Raw genomic sequence first — 19114 nt, forward strand, 5'->3', positions numbered from 1 at the left:
GAAAAAATGGTGGAGGTTTGTCTGCGTGTTCTGCATGCTTCTGGATGCTAGAATGTGGCTAGGAGGGAATGTGCTTAGTTATCTCTCAAAGGGAGACAAAAGAAGTGCCTACGTAAGGGTCAGCGTAACTCTTCAGAGCTTTGGCTGTTTAAATGTTGACCTGAACTTCTAAAGAAATGGTAAAACGCTTGCACTTTTCTTCTCTTCTAGTTCCTGCGTGGGTACAGGGAAGAAGGCAGCAGACGTACACATTAGCTAAACCCCCTTCTTATTGCCAGCCGTAAAGGCGCCTCTCGGCTGGGAGCCCGAGAAGGACCCCGTGTTACAATTCTTGCTCCCTTATGTGCCACCCTAAGGCGATTCACATATGCATTGTCACAGTCTAGGAAATCTATTGGCTTTGGCCATGAGGTCGCCTGTGACCATTCACTTTGGAGGAGTTGTTGACGTGACCCGCTTTGCAAGCACGCTTAATTCATATTTAGTAGCTGAGTTTGCACTCTTTCATTGCACCTTGGTGGCTTTCAGCTCGTTTCCATCTGGTTTCTTATAAAAATAGACCCACTTGCATAGGTGAGCTCACTGCTGGTCAAGTTCTCTTGCGCCTGTCTCGGAAGCCATCTTTACCGAGCAGCTTCTTCTTTGTAGCCCAATGTGCTGGTCAGCTTTTTCAGCAGGGCTAGTTCAGAGCCTATGCGGCAGGACACAGCTGCTGCCTGAAAAGTTTGCCTTCTATCCCACAGGAGCTTGATGGTGAAAGCGCCATTTCTAGCTTTGCGAGGGAGACAGGGAGGGCCAAAGCTCCCTGAGCTTTGTTGGGCTGAGCTGGCCTTCGGGATAACTCGGCTCCTTCCTTTGCCACTTGCTTGGCTACTTTTTTCCAGCCAGTGATGGTTTACTGCCCACTGCTCCTCAACGGCCATCCTCTTGCAAAGGTAATTACGATTTGAGCTTTAGGACAGATGGTACAGTAGGTAGATACGGGATCAAAGTATAGGCTGGTCTCTACCTTGGGAAGGGTAGGATGAGCTATTACACCTTGATAGGCTGTCCAGATAGGCGCTATGGGTAGAGTTCCTATTTGCTAATTGTTGTTTCTTTAGCATGTGCTGGGGGCTCAGTCTGGAATGACAAGAAGCCCACCCTGACTGATGCGGTGGGAAGGGAGACAGCAGAGGAGCACAGCAAAGGCAGCTGTTAAAGCAGCGGCTGAAAGCCGGTCCCTCCTGCATCCAAGGTGGGAAAGTGTGGGCTGGAGAACCGGAGGGCTCTGCTGCTAAAGGCAGCCACAGGGAAGCAGCAGGTCCTCTCCAGTGAAGGTGACGCACAGTGCAGTCTTCCAAAAGGGCCTTGGTAACTGCTGTCAGTGAGAGTCCTGTGACAGGGCCAGCAGGGCCATCAGCCTGCAGCTGTGCAGCGGTTGTAACTACCGCTGAAACGGTTGTAGAGGGGGATGCTGTGCTGTGGGTTTGGCTTGGGGTTCTTTTTTTAACTATTTTGTAGGGGTGCAACTATTTCTTTGCACTCAGGTGAGGGGATTGGCGCTGATCTTCTCTTTCTGGAGCGCGTCCTGGCATCCTTTGTCACCCAGAGCTTTCCCCTCTGTTCTGTTCCTGACGAGGAGCCATGGCCGCAATGGGGAACGACTCCTGTGAGTAACGACTTCACCAGCAGGCTTGGGCTTTTGTGAATCCCCAAAGGCAAGGGATGTGGCTGGTGCTCCATCCCTGACTGTTGATTTGCTGACAATCTAGAGGCAATTCTGGGCGTTTCCTGCCAGCAGCCGGACTTACCCAGGTGTTTTCAATTAGACACGGGAAAAGGTTTTTATCCCTCCTGTGCCATTATGTACAAGACCTTGAAAGATGTTGTTTCTCATAGAAAGATCTCGCCTCAGCAGGGTTACCTTTGGGGCTAGATCACTTGAGCTGGTAATGCACTGCAAGACTCTAGCGGGCAAGGAAGGTAGGCCGAGGCACAGAAATCCGAGCGTGGGTTTGTTGGACTGCTGGCAAATTGAGCGGGGGAACAGGCTGTTTTCCAAACAGTCAATTTCCATGGCAGTCCTGTACAGAACCCGACTTTTAAAATAGGCTTTCGTGCACCACTAGGGTCTCATCACTTCTCAAATGTCAGTTTAACATGATAGGCCTGCTGGTTAAGGACTCGTCTGCTGCGACATGGCTCAGGACCACACCAGGGCCAGCAGCGCTGCTTTCTGCATCCCGTGGGGGCGCTGGGCAGAGGGACGGGTTGGCAGGTCCCGGCACGAGGTACGTGTGTGGGACGTCAGGGTGACTCTCGCCTGGTTTTTCCCAGCAAAGCCCCAGCCGGTGCCAGCCCCGAGCTGCGGGGCTGTGCTCTCCGCACCCAGTTCATGGAATAAATTCGTTGTGTTTCATCAGATACTGGTTTTGTCTGCTGCCAGAGAGGGAGGGGAGGCCGAGCCAGGGCCACGGGGGCCGCTCCCCCTCGCCCACCCTCCGCCTGGGCTGCCGGGAGGAGCCGGGCTGGCCCCGCCCCCACAGCCCAGCGCCATTGCTGACAGCCACAGGCTGGAGACCTTGTGGGGCTGGGAGGCGGGGCCTTCCTGAGGCCTCCCCCAGCCGAGTCTTCTCCCCCGACCATGTCTGCTGTGCATTATAAGTTCTTCTCCAAGCTGAACTACGATATAGTCACCTTCAACGGCCTCCACATCTCCCTCCGCGACCTCAAGTGCCGGATCATGGGCCGTGAGAAGCTGAAGGTGGCCAACTGTGACCTGCAGATCAGCAACGCCCAGACCGAAGAAGGTGCGTGGGGGCGCGGGGCCTCAGGGCAGTGAGGAAAAAGCATGTGCTTCACTAGGTTCCCTTAAACGTGGGGTTGCCGAAAGGGGCTTTGCCTAAAGGGCCTAAAGGGGCTAACTTTCCTGCTTCAAAGAGTATCAACGTGTGTGGCAGTGACACGATCCTCCTCTAGGTAGGTTGTGTTGCACTTTGACCTTTGTAAAATGAGTGTAATCTTTTAAACTTGGTACACTGGTGGCACAGATACTTAGTGAAGGTAAGGGTGTTTTCCATGCGAAAACACCAAAATACCCCAGTGGTTTTCAGAGCACAGCTAGAGAATACGTTTTGGTGTAATATGGATGAATGCCAACTTTTTTGGTTGATATGCATAACCGTTACTTCCAGTTGTTATTCGTCGGATGTAGATGCTTAAACTCACCTTAAGGAAAAAAAGGGGAAAAAAACCCAGGGATTTTCTGCCTCAGTGGGATGTTTGGAATTCCTATATGCGGACATACAGTATTGCATTTTATACCTTTGTCTGTGCAGCAGTCCTGACAAAATGTTGAAATGATCTTGGAAAGAACAAAGTGAAGCTTGAGTGAAGATGGCCTCCTTGTTCAGATTTTTCTGAGTACTCCAAGCTTTTACAGTTCAGTAACTGCTACTTTTCACAATGGAAATCTAGTAATAGAAGCAAAGCTAGTATGAGGTAAAAGTAAAGAGGATTTTAAAGCTCAGTGGAAAAATATGAGATGATGCTTTTAGAGATGCCGGGAAGGCAAAGGGATGGTTGGGACCTATTTTACAGAGGGGGTGGGGGGATGTCCTCTTCCACGCTTACTCTAGAGGCGTGTTCTGTAAGGGCAGAATTCCCTTCAAAAAGCCCATACTCAGGAATAGCGCATTTAAACTTGCCTCCTTTTAATTTGATCTGAATTTCTTATCATAGATGTTCTCACAATACCGTGGTAGAACAGTAAACTCCAGAACTCAGGTTTCTTGAGTCCTCTTTCCTGCCCTGTAACATTCTGTCTCAAACCCCTTGGAGAATGTGCTATTCTGCTTATCAGGCAAAAGACAAAAAAGTATAAAACCAAAAATGGGACTCTGAACGCTCTTGGGTGATTAGTTTTAAGGAAGAAGAGCGCTCTTCTAAGACTGTCTCTGCAGCTCGGAACTTGCTCGAGTTCAGTGTTACAGCACGCACTTGACGGTTTTAGTAATGCTGTGATGCGATGTCTTCAAAACAAACTCCCGCTAACTCCAAAGGAAGTCATGCCCATAGGAAGAATATACTGAAAAACGATGCATAAATTGTGAACTATTCCTATTTTGGGTCTGATCCCTGAGCAAAATCTCCCTGACAGAGCTTGGCTTGCTATCCAGTATCTTTGGTTTTCAGGTCATCGTTCTGCAAAGGTAAGGGCTTTTAGCATTTGAAACTGTAGGCAGATTACGGGGAATGGCTGCTGGTAGTGCTTTAAAACAGTTAGTCATATCCAGCTGGTGTAAGTACAGTAGACAACCATTCTCATGGGAAGGTCTTTGCATTTTAAGCTTGCTCAGTCCAAGTGTCTCAGGTAGTAAGGGCAGGGTTTTTTGGGTCGTATGTAAAAGGTCAGAAGGCTTTCCTCCGTTTCAAAAGACTGACAGGGTGTAAGCCAAGGCAAGGCATGGGTAGCGTCAGGCACACACTGTTTTCTAAAGGCTTTTAGAGGCTGTCTTCGTATGTAGTTTTGTTTGAGTCTCTCTGCTCTGCAAGAAGGGAATTGAAAGAGTTCCCGTCCCTTCACGTTTAATTCAAAGGAGATGATTAGCTTCAGAGGGGAGATACCACTTTAGTTTGAGCCAATTCTGACCTACTTGTGAAAGCAAGCTCAAAAAAGGCCAAAAGTTCTGTGATGCAAATTCTAGCACTGCCAGTTTGGGTTCCATTCAAATGTAAAGCACTGAGAGGCCGAGAAGTGTGGTTGTTGGTGGAAGATGCTCCAAGAAATAGACAGAGATGGCAGGGTCTCTTCTGCGTTCCGTCAGTCTTGAGCACTGGTGGCATTAGGTGAATCGTTTGAGTTAACAGCTATGGAAGCAATGGCGTTTTCATGCTTTAGCTCGGTGCCTGTTTTGTTGCAGGGCAAGCTAGACAGACTTTAGACTCTGGTTTATGCAGGTGAGACTTTGCTGTGGGTTGTTCTGCTCCGAAGATCTGTTGGCTTTGTAGCCTAACAGAAGCAAAAGCAACTTGAGCTAGATCAGGACAGAACCTCATGCATTAGCAGACTCTCTTTTAGTGACCATTGAGACCGTTTTGCTGTTGGCATTCCAACCTTTTTTAAAAAAGGAGACAAATTTTGCTGTATGTGTTTGGTTCTCAAACCTGAAGATTTCTTGCAATGTACTGTTAGTGTGTTGAGACGATAAAAGCGCGATGTGACATACAAAAGTTTGCTTTTCTATCTGTCAAGGGATTCTCTGAAGTGCTGTGTAATTACGTATTAATACTTAATCCTTAATCCTTATGAATGGACTAGGGTTTTTTCCTGTGTTTCTCTTGTTTTCGGAATACACAGATGACAATGCCCTGATTCCTAAGAACTCATCGGTGATTGTCAGAAGAATCCCTGTTGGAGGAGTTAAAGCTACCAGCAAAACATCTGTTAGGTAAGTATCCACGAACCATTGTATTCTTTCTAAGGGGTTTTGGTGTGATAGCTTTTTAAATTTATATTAGTTTACAGGGGCTTTCAGCTTGTATCTTGTTAAAGCTGCTGTTAATTTTTGTTGTCATAGGCTAGATTTTAATGTATCTGCCCCAAAGCAGGCTGGCATTTTTAGTGCTGTTGGGACATGGGGTTCACACTCCACCAATTGTAACTTTTCAGATGCCTCTACTGGGTTTGTTCTTGGGGCTGATTGTTCTGATACCCATGGTCTCTACATGGATCTCCATATGGAGAAATTCCTTATTATATGTGTTTGCTTTTATTGCTTTTATAGTACAGGCAGATACACATTGTAGTGTCATCTTAGGCTTTGTTCCCATCTCAGAAGAGCCTGCGTCTCAGTGTTTGACTATTTCTTGCATTTGGGCTGGAGGGTATTCTTATGGCCCAAATCTGTTTTTTTTGCGTACTAGCTATAGAGGAAAGACCCAGGGTTGCCAGCTGGCGAGCAATGCAAACAAGAAGTTTCATTCATAAAGGATTCCTAGTAGTTTCCTAAAGACAATGTCCGTTTAAGGCCAGAGAAAAAGAACAGTGTCCTAAAGCCTTTTGTGTGAGTACGATGAAGGAATAGTTAATCCTTTCCAAACTTGAAACTCAGTAAGCAGTTGAGCAGGTTACCAAATGTTACTAGTTATCTTTCTAAGTCTGTTTTTACCCTAAGCCGATGTCTGTGCTCCAGGTTTTAATTCTGTATTCCTAAGATTTACGGAGGACAGAGAATCGGGTGTATTGATTAAAATTACAGATACTCAAATGCACTCCCGACTACAGGATTATTGCTGTCATTTCTGCATTCATACAGACCCGTTCTATGTCAGCTACATTAGCGTTGTTTGAATGGTCATATTTTCCGGCCTTCTTAAAGATATCCCTCTCCCCCACAATTAAAAGATGTTATTAAATTGTGGTTTTGCCATGTCTTTCTAGTGTTGGTTCTCAACAGAGTAGAGTGATGAGTTACAGCGTGTCTCGCACCAACAGTACAGCAGCATCCTGGTACTCATGAAGTGTCTGCAAGCAAAACCCCCTGAATTTACGTGGCTCTGCATGTCAGCTTTGGGCATGTTACTGCCGTAGTTGTTGCAGTGCTTTCAGGTACTCCCTAGTAATTCTGGAGGCCACAGAGTTGTGCTTCTAAACACTGGGGGTTAATTAAAACGTGTATGCTTAGTGCTGCGTTGTCAGTGCATCCTCCGTTTCTGATTGGGCGGCACCCTCTCCTGGTATTGTAATGCTGCCCCACAATGAGAGGATAGATGCTGCTAGCTTCAAAGATCAGGTAAATACCTGTATGTGGGGATAAGGGAAGAACGGCACTGCTGTTCTAGCATTGACAATTCACCAGGCAGATGAGCTTTCTGCTCCTCCAGCTGGAAACATTGCAGAAGCCACTGGCAGAGTGGCTAAAGTTTGGGAATGATGAACGTACGCTGTAAGGGTGGAGAGGCCTTCAAAAATGTGTTACTCACCTCGTAGTATGTTCTTCGAGGTAAGTGGATGAAGAAACCATTGGGTGGTCATTGACAGTGTTTCCTTGTACTTGCTCCCCTTCGGGAGCTGTGTGGCTGTAATTGTGAGCCTGGTGGTGGTCTAGCAGTGGCAGGAAGCACGAGCCTTTCTCTTTGTACGTGAATTCCACAGCAGCCTTTGAATTGCCTCTGCGATACGGATCAATGAGTATGTGGAATCTCAGCAAGTTTTCAAACGTAATAAATGGTTCCTAAAATATTGTAGCATTTTCAAGATCATCTTAAAACAAATTCTGGCAATCGAGGCCGCTATTTTCTTTTGTCACGGGACTCCTCAATTGAACAAAATTCTAGAAACTGCTGTCACGTGACGTTTCTAGTACTATTTTGAATCCACATAGCATATGTAACACATTTAGTGGCTAAATATGGTAGCCGTCTGAGCACAGTGCTTGGGCTTCCACAAAGAAACGCTCTCGTAAAGACTCTGCTGCTGACATTTTTGTTATGTCTTTGTCGGATGACTGATTTCTGGTTCGCTTCAGGAAAGGTGCACTTTGAAGGGTCTAGACCATCACTGTTCTTGCTTAGAAACTAAAGTACTGTGTATGGCCCTATTTGTGATACTAGGGATATACAGACTGGCTAACGTTACCTTCCTGTTTTGATGGTTGATTATTTAAGAACACAAAATATAGGACAGACATCATGGTTTAGATTCTTAGGTAGCAGAGACAAAATACCTGAGGACTTCCTCTTGTGCTGTTGTGTTCTGTATCTGTGAGTCTTGGAGTAATTTGTGACAAAGGTGAAATGTGATTTGGGTTTTTTTTTTCTTTGCACTGAGTGTACAAGAGAGAACAGTTTATGTATACGGATAAATTTCCACATTCGGTAGACTATCAGAACATAATGTTTTGACAATCCGTTTTTATAATCTGGTTTTGCTGCTTGATGCTGGGCACAAGTGCTTTATTTTAAATTCTGATCACCTTTCTTTCTTCTTCTAGAAGTCGAACTGAGCCAGTGAGTGGAACATCAAAAGCGGTATGTAAAATCACAATCTCACTTTTTTACGTTTGGAAAAGGAGCAGCATTTTTCTTCAGGTTTGAAAACACTGTCATTCGGCTGCTGAAATATAATTAAGTAACACAAGGAAATACTTGACTGGTAATGGTCTAGATCTTGATTTGCCACTTGGGTTGAATGCTATGTTTAACTACACATTTCAAAATAGTCCCTACAGTATAAAAATCACTATTTGGTGGATTTCATTTTTCATCTTTATTTTAAGTACTTCACTGCTGTGGTGTGAGGCATTACACTAACCCTGGACCGCTGGATCTGATGCCTTGATAAGCTGTTAGGATCACCTAAATCTAGAAACAGATGAACTCTGGCTCTGTGTTCTGCGAAGAATGCAGCCTCTGATGCTCATGGAATAGTATCCAATCAACTTAAAATTGTAAGCTTGTTGTATGTAGGTCTAAAACCACTACGTCTTAATCTGACACCTGTAATTCTGTCACCGAGTGGTTCGAATTCCTTTTTGGCCATGAATGCGTGAATGGCTCTCATTGTGAGTTCGAGTTAGTTTACTGGCCCAGTGACCCAAGTAGTTAATTTTATGCATTTATGTAAACCACATTTATAGTATTTCATCTAATTCAGATGAGTTTTTATTTCTTGAAAAGGGTTATTTTTCTTGTTGTTTACTAGCATGTGCATAAACACAAATCACATGTTCCAAAAGAAGGTTAACGTTCTCTTCGCCTCGCGTCTTCCCTGGTGTGTCTGTGTCACGTTTCTGAGTAGCATCTCGCCATCCGCTAGCACAGATGTCTCCAAGAAAAGGAAAAATCCTGGAGTGGGAGGGAAGCCTCAGCGTTAGCTAGAACTACTTAAAGTAAATGAAAGACGAAGCAGAAACGTTCCCTTCTAGTTTGCTCTGCCTGGACCTGATTTGGGTTGTGGGTAGCCGTGGGGAGGGTGGAAGCCTTGCATCGCTCTTTACAAATCCTCTCTCTCTCTCTCCCTGTAAAAGCACTGCAGCCTCGGGTGCTTCTGGTGTTGGAGACACAATTAACTTTATTCTTAAAGCTAACTCACTCTTGGTTCAAAGCGTGGGCTTTTTGTTTCAGTTTGGTTTTTTAAATACCTGTATTTCTGCATGTATTTCCAAGACGAACCTGGATCTTAGCATGGGAGGAAGAAATCACCAAAAAGCTTGCCAATCACTGTTGAACAGTAAGGCAGCAAAATTAAAATTAGTCATGATTTTTCTGAACAGGAAGCACAAAAGGTTTTACTTTGAGTATTTCTTCCTTGTCTTGCTCTTATATCAGCTGTCATTCTATACGTCCAAATTTGCGCTGCTGTCCTACTGTTACTACAGCCAAAGCAAGAAAGTGCCTCCGTTTTGGTTTAGTATTCCTGTTTCGGTAACTGCGAGGATTTCTAGTTAGGGCTTGTCCTTAAAGGCTGCAGAAATGCAGCGCCAGGCCCATTGTTGTAGCACTGTCAGGCACAACTGTGATCCTTCCTGGCTGAATGTTTAGTTCAGCCAAGCAATCGGATTTTAGGAAACCGCTGTAATTTACACGTAACGTTCCAGCAGCGCGACTAGCCTTTTCCTCCTGTTTTTGGTGCCCTTTCCCACGTGCTTCATGTGAGTTTCTGTCTAGTCTTGTGTTTGAAATGGGAGTTAATAAATTCACTGTCAGTTCTTGGTTTTTGAGGGTTGCGTTGGCTGGTTGCGTTTGGATTTCTTCCCCCCAGTTCTTCTGCAGTATTACCTTAGGGCTGTGTACAAGTTTCATGGAGGTGTTGTTTCTGCTTGATTGATTTGGGGGACTGGCAGGAAATACTTTCTAAATGCAGGAAATATTTTCTTAATGCTCTTTAGCTGGAAATTGACAGCTTCCTTACCCCTTTGACTTTTAAGCAGTCGTGAGCATTTGAGAAGGGTCCCTCTCTGAGATATTCTGGAGCAGTAAGCTGATCTCAAACGGGTTTGGTAATTGTAGTTTCTTCTCATTAACCTCATTAACCACACTCTTAAGCTGTCGTAGGCCTGGGCTTTGCTTTGAACAAATACAAGTTCCAGTGGGTTGGAAATGCCGCTTTCAGTGACAGTCAGAGGCTATAGTGCAGGCTTTGGGACTACAGTAGAGGTTAGCTATTGCCGTGTTTGGATTGTAGAACTCGACTGTGTGTTTCTTTTCTTGTGAACAGCTTGGTGACTCTCCTGCATCTATTTCTGTGGCCCAGCTTACTAAGGTATATGAATATTCTCGTCAAATACTTAAAAAATAAAAAAGCATTTTCTTTGTACTTTTAAATCTTATACTGTCATCTGTATCTGGCTAGCACTTGTAATTTGAACAAGACTTTAATAAAATTTCTACTAATTTAAAGTATTTACTTTAACTTTAAAATGTGTGTATATTTTGATACCATCCTGTAAAGAGTAGTTCCCATTTTGGAAGATAAAAGCAGAGTACCTTATCAGCCTGAAGATGATGTTGTAGTATTGGTCTTCTTCAGGACGCAGAGGAGCAGCACTTTAGCTGTCTACCATTTTTGATAAGTTTTGTTAATTTTGCGTTGGAAACAAACACAATTTTTATGGAAGACTTGATTTGTCTGTAAGCTGTGGACATTTAAGGGGGGTTTTGAACAGTCAAAATAGAAGCGTTTCTGTAACGTGGACAATTGCATCCCTATTTTTGAATTTCTAGGGATGGTAGTCACGGAACCATTCTTTGAATGCTGCACAATTTCATAAATTGTGGTATATGTACAGTGGAGAACGCAATCTAATTTGAACGCAAACTGTGAATTGTGAAAATGTGCCCAGTTGTTTCTAAGATTATACCAATGTGTCTGTGTGGCATAATAGCAGATGTGGCCCTCTGAAACTGTTGTAATGCCATGTTTGGCTATGGAATCGCTTGCATTTTTGGCTCAATAACGTGTGACTTTGGCCGGGAGAGCACTAGTGTTGGCCCTTGGTGCACAGACGTAGTGCTGTGCAATGAAATTACTCGTCTTGAAAGAGCACAAAGATTAGAGGAGGCAGGGCCTAATGCAGAGGAGACAGTTCTTTCTTCTGAAAATAAAGGCCGGAATTCATTTCCAAGAAGGAGAGATCTCTTCCTGCTGGTAACGTCTTCCCTCTCTCACTGCAGAAATTCAATTGTGTACAATTGAGAAAAAAAATAGTTTGGAAAGCAGCCAACAAAAGAAATTGGTCTCCGTTAGTGCTGTCCTTAAACGTGTCCTTGGTTCTGTAAACTCCTGTGAAGTTTTGCTCGAAAAAGTGAAAAACCGTCCAAGCGGTGTACACATTTAAGGTTTTGAGAGAATTTAACTATTTCAGAAAAATGCAGGAACATACCATAAAGCAGGTCAAAGCCGTTACTTACTCTAACCTCTTCAGTGCAGGCTGGCTTAGCATGGAGGCAAGGTGTTCAGAGTTCTCTGGTTTTTTATTACTGTGCATTAAACGCCATAATTGAATGTTGGTGTATTGCCAGTAATGTTTTGTGGGTTTTGGACGTGTTTTGTAAACCGTTTGGGTTCAAACAAATTAGTCAATGATCTCTAAAGTTTTCTGGAAATGTAAATGGCAGTGATTTCATAGATGTCGATCTGGATTATGTTACTGTTGAGCAAAAGCTGTGTATGTGAAACAAGCATTTAAGAAAATGTTGAAACTAGTTGGCTGCTTTTGTGCATGACTGCCATTAAAACCAAAACCACGAGTGCCTGATCTGAACGATAGGTGCTTGAAGGTCCAGATCCCTGAGAGTCACTCCCTTAGACCCTGCTCGTATCTGGACTAGTGTGTAATTTGAACATTTGAACTAATACGTCTCTACTAATCAGATGGCTTCAATAATTTGAAAATCTGATTCTGCATAAGGTCGATATGACAATCTGTGTGAGCTTAACTGTGTTTCTAATGTGCCTGTCAAATAATTCCCTGACGCCATGTGTTGAATATTTGCATGTTTTAATTACACAAGCCTCTGGTTGCGTATTCATGCCATTTAACGTTAGTCACTGAACGTATGTGCGTGAGGCATGAACTCGGCCTTCCTACAGACATGGTGAATCTAAGTTTCCCCAGTGACTGGCTCAGAGCCCTGAATTGAGATCTCCCTCTGAACTGTGCTTTGGAGGAGGAGCGGATTTGTGTCTCTTCTCGGAGTGGATGGTGAGCTAAGGGATATTTCACCCTTAAGGAACCTGAAGTTAAGGCAAAGGATGTCAGATGAGTTCAAACCACTGCTCAAGCCTTTGGAACATCCTGGCTATCTTCATTTAGGAACATAAGTATTTGAGTCAAGCAACCCTTCTGCTGGGTAAAAGGAGAGGATGAAAGGCTTTTGCCGCTTAACAGAATCACTGACAGATCACTTTAAGTGTGGGTCTTGAGATGAGACGTGCCTGCATTTCTTTTCTTAGCAGGACAAAAGTTTGGAGTCTGTTCCCAGAATTAAAAAGAGCACAGGAATTCCAAGGAGTTTCACGATGGAGGTGAAAGATCCCAAAACAAAGGGTGCTATGCTGACAAACACTGGAAAATACGCCATACCAACTATTAATGCGTAAGTATGGAATTAATTGGACTGACCAAAAACTGAAGGAGAGAAACCACGAGTGAATGTCTGAGTGGCAATGCAGCCGAGTTGGCCGACATCTGTAATTGCAGGGGAGGAAGCATTGTCACCGTATCTTAACCTTAAAATCTGCCATACTTTCTAATATGAAAACAGGGTGGTCCTACTGTTCGTGCCCCTGGAAGTTAGTTAAACGTGTGGTAGGCTGAGAATCTATTTCTGCAAAACATTTCCGTAGTGTTTACACTTGGAGTCGTTCTCTCAGAAAGTTCGTTTTGCATCTGGTTTATGTTTCAAAGGCTTCTTGCAAAATTTATCAAATTGGACTATTGGGCTGAGGTTTCCTTCCCCTCTGCCTTTTATCAAATCTCACGTGTGAAACAGACTGAAGTTTTCCTGTTGCTCCAAACTAAAAATGCTACTGTGTGCTGACAAGAGTGGTTCTCTTAAAAAGGAATCGGTAGCACTTCTGTTTTTCTGTCACGGATCTCCTTTGGTAGAAGCTGGAACATAGACTTCGTTCACTTATAAAATGCAATTACTCGAAGGCCAACTCTATCCTGAGCCTGCAATTTATATTTATCCTCTGGCAAAGGAGGGCTGGGATTCATTTCCCCTGATTTCTAGCCGTCAAAAAATGATTTTTCTAGTCTGAGCTAATTTCTTAGTTGATCCAATGAATGGAAGAGTTCTGCAGAAGGAAAATTGTTCCCCCCTCCCTTCTCTGGCAGTTGAAACTAAATGCCTATGTTTTAGAAGGCTAATGTGGAATGAGAATGATTCCATCCGTTATCTTCCTTTGATAAAATTAAAAGCTCGGAACAGTTTTCATATCCACATCTTTAACGTTTTTCTTTTTCCTTCCCCACCCCACCCTCCAGGGAAGCTTCTGCTAGAGGAAAGAAGGAAAAGCCGCCCTTTTTACCCTCATCCTCTGATGATCCGATTCCAGATGAGTTGCTGTGTCCCATTTGTAGAGATACGATGACCGATGCAGTTGTTATTGCCTGCTGCGGAAACAGTTTTTGTGGCGAATGTAAGTGTTACTCCCCTGATTGTTGGTTCAAAACCTGATCTTCTGAAAGCAGAAATAGGAGAGAACTGAATGATTGTGTTACCACTTCTATTTACTACTTAAGTATCCCCTGAGTAGGAAAAGAATTTTCTCACATAAAGGAAAGAAAAATAAGGCAGAAAGCTTTTTCTGCTTTTTATGCATGTAGTTAAATCCTCTTTACACGCGGAGGGATGATTATGAGAAGAGTGCGTAATTGTGCAGGTGATTACAGGATTAGATAGTGAATGCCTTTAGTGTCTTTCTCTCACACAAAATTATGTGGCCAACTCTGGTGACTTGCTGTGGTCTGCAACAAGCGGATAGTTAGGCATTTAATCCACATTCTTCTCCACAGGAGAGTTGGTTAAAGCCGGCAGAACTCAACCCTACTATCGTTTTTTTGAGATGAGTTTTTTTCAAGAACCTTGAGGTTGGTGACTTGGCACCGTAGAGCCTGGAAAAAAAGAGGAGTTGAACCATCAAGACGCAGCCTGCCCTACATCTTCAAATGTTCAATAGTGAAGTACCAAAACTGCGTAGCTATTTACTGCATACTAGGAATTTTTTACACTCTTGAATGTTTATAGCTTGATGCTCTCAGGGCAAGAGCAGATTCACCCATTAAGCATATACGTCTTTTTATAAATGATTAGAACCCTCAACATTTCCTTCGTTTGGCTAAAAACTATTTTGATGATTCTAATGATTCGCAGGTATTAGAACAGCATTACTGGAATCGGAGGAACATACGTGCCCAGCATGTCATCAGGCAGATGTTTCTCCTGATGCTTTAGTTGCCAACAAGTGCCTACGCCAGGTAACGTGATGACTTTGATGTAAACTGTTTGCATGAAAAGTCTATTTGTAAAAAGCTGAAAGGGAAGAAAAGAATAATTTACATCTCCTTAAGAAAGGCTAAATTGAATGAGGCTAAATTTACTTTTCAAATGCTTCATCTGTTATTACAGAAGCTTACACCTTTAGAGACAGTCTGGCAAATTCGGGTCACACTTTTGTTTAACGTGATTGCCTCCCTTTCCAATTCGATGTTAACACAGAATTACTTTAAGTGCAGATACTCTGAGGTGCCAATCATTACTGACACTGTTTAACGTCCCGTGTTTGTGTATCCGCACGTTGATTTATTTCAGGGTTGGTGGCATTTCCAGGAATACACCAGTAAATTTACTCTGTGGAGGTTTTTGTTCGCCTATCTACTGACGTTTCATAGTATGTTTTTGTAAATGTTTTTCTGCCTCTAGGCTGTGAACAACTTCAAAAGTGGAACTGGCTACAGAAAGCGGATTCAGCAGCAACAGCAGCGGCAGCCGCCACCGCCACCACCTTCACCACCACTCGTGAGACAAGCAATAACCCGCAACCTGCAGCCTCTGCTCTGGCCAAAAATGTCCAGACAGCAGGCGCCACTAATGATTTCGTTAGCTTCTCTGGCTTCTCCTTCTGCTTTGGCATTGTTGGCCCCTGGTCCGTCACCTGTGGCAGCCTGGCTGCCAGTAAGTCCCTCTTCTGTCGTTGTCCCTGATCTCCCTCCAGCAGTGCCCCTACCTCTCCGTGCTGAAAAGCCAGATAGACCTTCTCGGTAAGTAAAGCTATAGAGCAACATGAATATGAAATGCTGAAGTTAGATTCTTCTTCTTGCGCTCCTCTGCTAGCGAGTGACATTTAGTGACATTCATTAGTGACATCAGTGACAGTTCCAGCTATTTTTTTTTACTTTGAGTGAGGACACTTTGATAAGTTGGAAGTACACCTCATGCAAGAAGCTTCTCAGAAGTATTTGTTGTTTGGTCAGTCCAGGTTTACCCCGAGAGAGGAAGCTTTCTTCCCCAGGAGCCCTCTGATTTGAAGTGGCTAGGAATTCCTAAAGTAACCATTCGGTTATGCCAGACCTTCTTGAGTGCATTAATTTCTGTGTAGTACTGAGGATCTCATGTTCTCATGAAAAGTGTAAAACCAGCTGGAGGTAACATTGATCAGGTGTTTTCATGTTACTTTTTCCTACAGTATTTCTGCCATCAATGGGACGATAAGTCAGAGCCATCCTCAGTAGTCACAGGGTAGTCAGTGATGCATGCAGATTGGATAACAAACATTGAAACACTACATTTGAAGTATTTACAAACATGACAGTCTAACTTTGCAACCCAGTGAATTAATATGAAAACACGTGAAAAATCTGAACTCTAGTTTAGGGTTTATCTTCTTTCAGCTCGATGCCTTGAATGCAAACAGCCACTCTGTCCAGAAGGCTGTCAGGCTCCGCCGTACCGTTGAATACAGAGGCTCACAATTCAAAAGAACCTCTCAGGCAGCCTCCGAACTAGAACGCAGCCGATTCCTAGTAGAATTTCCGTTCTTGCATCATCCAAAACTGAGGTTCAGCATGTGGGTTATACGTACTCTAATCCTCCCATGTGCAGCCAGCTTAACAAATTCTGTTTCCAGTGAGCTGTCTCTTTGAATGCCGGTATTCCACGTAGACTTCTCTTCAGGGCTTCATGTGGAATCACCCAACTTCCAGTTGGTAGATCTGGTGAAGATTACTTTTTCTTTATTTGTTTCCATTTACAGTAGTCAGCCTTTTCTCACCTTGGACTTTATATTTCCAGTAGCACATCAAAACACTGTTTGAATAACAAAAATTCATGTGTTTTGTAGCGGTGCTGATACTGTTATACCTCCTGGTGCTCTGGTGACTGCTGCTGAGCTTTCTAGATCTTCCTCTCTGTCAGTCAGCAGTTTGTTGGAAGAGAAGGTAAATTTTATTTCAACATATGCAGTGAGTCCTGTATTTTAGTAGAGCTCATTTTCCAACTGTTTGCGTTTATTCACAAGGGCTGTCAGATTCCTGTACTAAGACAACCAGCATTACCAAGTCTTCTGGGCCCCCAAGGGCAATCAATGCCCACGACTGGTAAGTAACTAAAACTTTAGAATTTCTTTTCAGAAATTATCATCAGATAAAGTGAACGGGATTTTTTTCTGTTTCCTCTCCCCACTCTGAAAGGTCATCCAACGAGAGCCAGTACACCTCGCTCGGCGGGTGGCAGACCAGGCTGGGACCTGTAAGTGTTCTGCAGAAATTCAGTATATTACTGCTCGTAACCTGTTAAATGAGGCCGTAGCACGTAACTTAGATAACAGCTGATTTATAATGAGGTAAGTGTGCCCAGATAGCTGTGGAGAATACAAGTGGTAATTGGGAGACCTTATTGTGGCCTTCCAGTACCTGAAGGGGGCCTACAGGGAAGCTGGGGAGGGGCTGTTTGCAAGGACATGTAGCGATGAGGGGCAATGGTTTAAACTAGAGCAGAGCGGGTTTAGATTAGCCATGAGGAAGAAGTTCTTTACAGTGAGGGTGGTGAGACACTGGCCCAGGTTGCCCAGAGAGGTGGTGGAGGCCCCATCCCTGGAGACATCCGAGGCCAGGCTGGATGAGGCTCTGAGCAACCTGATCCAGTTGAAGATGTCCCTGCTGACTGCAGGGGGGTTGCACTAGATGGCCTTTAGAGGTCCCTTCTGACCCAACACATTCTATGATTCTGTGATTCCAATTAGTTTTGAAATGGCTTGATTTTAATTGTCTTTGACAAAGGGCATATGTGATGGCACTAAGATGATTTAAAGTAAAACTCCAGTACACGATTGAAAAGAGGACTCTGAAAAATTAACACTTTTTGAGGAAACCGTAAGTACATCTACAAATGAAATACAATTAAAGAATCAGGTGGAAAGAGGCCCTCTTGATTACTGGCTGAATCGGGCTGAAGAAATTGATTTCCCCATAGAATTCGGCCTCCAGCATTCTTTTTTTAACAACCTAGTTGATACTGATTGAGCAAATTATTGGAAAAGTCAATGTTCTTATATGATGACAATTTTGAATTCCTTCCATTTAGTCGTCTCAAATAGCCAAGCTGCTTTCTCTCAGTTGGAGAGAGAGAGAAGAGTCTGTTTGATCTATTACTGCCGCGTCAAGTGAGTCCTCCCTTTTGGTATATATTTGTTCTAGACAGATTGTAAGGGTGCATTGTGTTTGTAAAATCTTGAAGAAAAATGAAAACAAAAGCCAGGGTCCATGCCACAGATTATCTAAAAATCTCAAATTCAGTAAGCAAGAAAATAAGAATTCAGGGGTGAGAACAGGCCAAATACATCATCATGAGTCCACAACATAGGAAGCGTACGTGGAAGAAGTCCAAAGACGTTTGAGAGAAGATTAGTTATTATTTGTGCAGTACTTTGAAGGTCAGAAGTGTGAAGTATGAAGTGTATCAAGGATTGGTAGAGGAGCGGTGGGCACTTGGCACGTGGGAGTCTCTCCTAAGCAGGGGCAGCCTCCATCCACAGTCGCAAAGCTGCGTATAGGGAGGGAAGACTGAGGGAACTGCTGGGGGTGAGGATGTGGGAGGCAAGTGTGAGGATCAAGAAATGAGCGTAGTCTCAAATGGAAGCAGGGAGAAAAATGCTGAGGCTGAGAACACGCAGTGCTCGCCACCACGCTCCGGCTTCGTTCGCTTTCCTCTCTGAAATCAGAGCAGAGTGTAACAAACGGTGACACGTGTATTTGGGTTTCTTTAGAAGTTCCAGTCGAGGACACCTGCGTGGTGAACGTACCCAGAGGACCCAAGCCCCAACGCTACCAGCATCAACAGCAGTCTTCGTGCCAGCGCCTCCGCCTTCCTTGTACCCCCCACCACCCCAAGCACTTCCTCTTCTACCGGGGGCACTACGACCACAGTTTCCTCCCCAGTTTCCACCTGGTCAGCCGCCATCTGCCAGCTACACTGACTCCCCTCCAGGATATCCCCCAGCTCCTGCAAACACGTCATCAGCCTGGGTACCAACAGCAGTACCAACGGTGCATTCCGATCCCATCCCAGTGACACAAGCTCCTCCTTTATCTAGGGAGGAGTTTTACAGAGAACACCAGCGACTGGAAGAGGAGTAAGTACTTGGCTCAAGGAAGTTGTGTTTGTTCTTTTTCATTTTTGTACTCTGAGAGCGTACTGGACTGCAGTTACGCTGAAGTGCATCTGACATAAGCAAAAATGACATAGTATTTTTTTCAACAGGCTTTTTTCTTGCAGATGGCAAACGTGCAAAACTAAAAGAAGACAAACGTAATTCTAAAACTGTCCCTTCAACTTACAGGAATTCTAAACTGGTTTTGCTTAAATAGGACATGCACCTTTTGCGCTTGCGTGCAGTATACGTTTTCTCACATTGGGCACGGTTTGTTTCTTGGTGTCGTTTTGTCCTAAAGGTCAAACTCTAATTGTAATAAAGGCCAAACAAATGCTTTTGCTAAGGAGCTGATGGAATACAAAAGGTGCAAAAGGAGCGCAGGCGTTCATTTTCCAGGTAAGTGCTCGACATGTCCATAATGGAGAAGCAGATTGTCTAGAAGAATCAGGAGGAGTTCCGCTCCACCCCTCGGTC

At 44.1% G+C, this 19114-nt stretch overlaps 1 protein-coding gene across 1 annotated transcript; it reads left to right on the top strand.

Moving 5' to 3' along the window:
• Positions 1-2626: 2626 nt before the first annotated feature.
• On the top strand, positions 2627-8079 carry LOC141736712 (E3 ubiquitin-protein ligase RBBP6-like). The gene is made up of 3 exons (XM_074571269.1): positions 2627-2790; positions 5331-5432; positions 7977-8079. The coding sequence occupies exons 1-3, from the start codon at positions 2627-2629 to the stop codon at positions 8077-8079; spliced, it is 369 nt and encodes a 122-aa protein (XP_074427370.1).
• The last annotated feature ends 11035 nt before the right edge of the window (positions 8080-19114 follow it).

This window comes from Larus michahellis (genome assembly GCF_964199755.1).
Source record: "Larus michahellis chromosome W unlocalized genomic scaffold, bLarMic1.1 SUPER_W_unloc_1, whole genome shotgun sequence".
Lineage (NCBI taxonomy): Eukaryota > Metazoa > Chordata > Aves > Charadriiformes > Laridae > Larus > Larus michahellis.

Bases quoted from the DNA above. Each gene is read 5' to 3' on its own strand.
- LOC141736712 (XM_074571269.1), top strand. From the start codon at position 2,627: ATGTCTGCTGTGCATTATAAGTTCTTCTCCAAGCTGAACTACGATATA. The intron at 2,791-5,330 runs AGGTGCGTGGGG...TCTCTTGTTTTC, and splicing joins AGCAACGCCCAGACCGAAGA to GGAATACACAGATGACAATG. The intron at 5,433-7,976 runs GTAAGTATCCAC...TTCTTCTTCTAG, and splicing joins ACCAGCAAAACATCTGTTAG to AAGTCGAACTGAGCCAGTGA.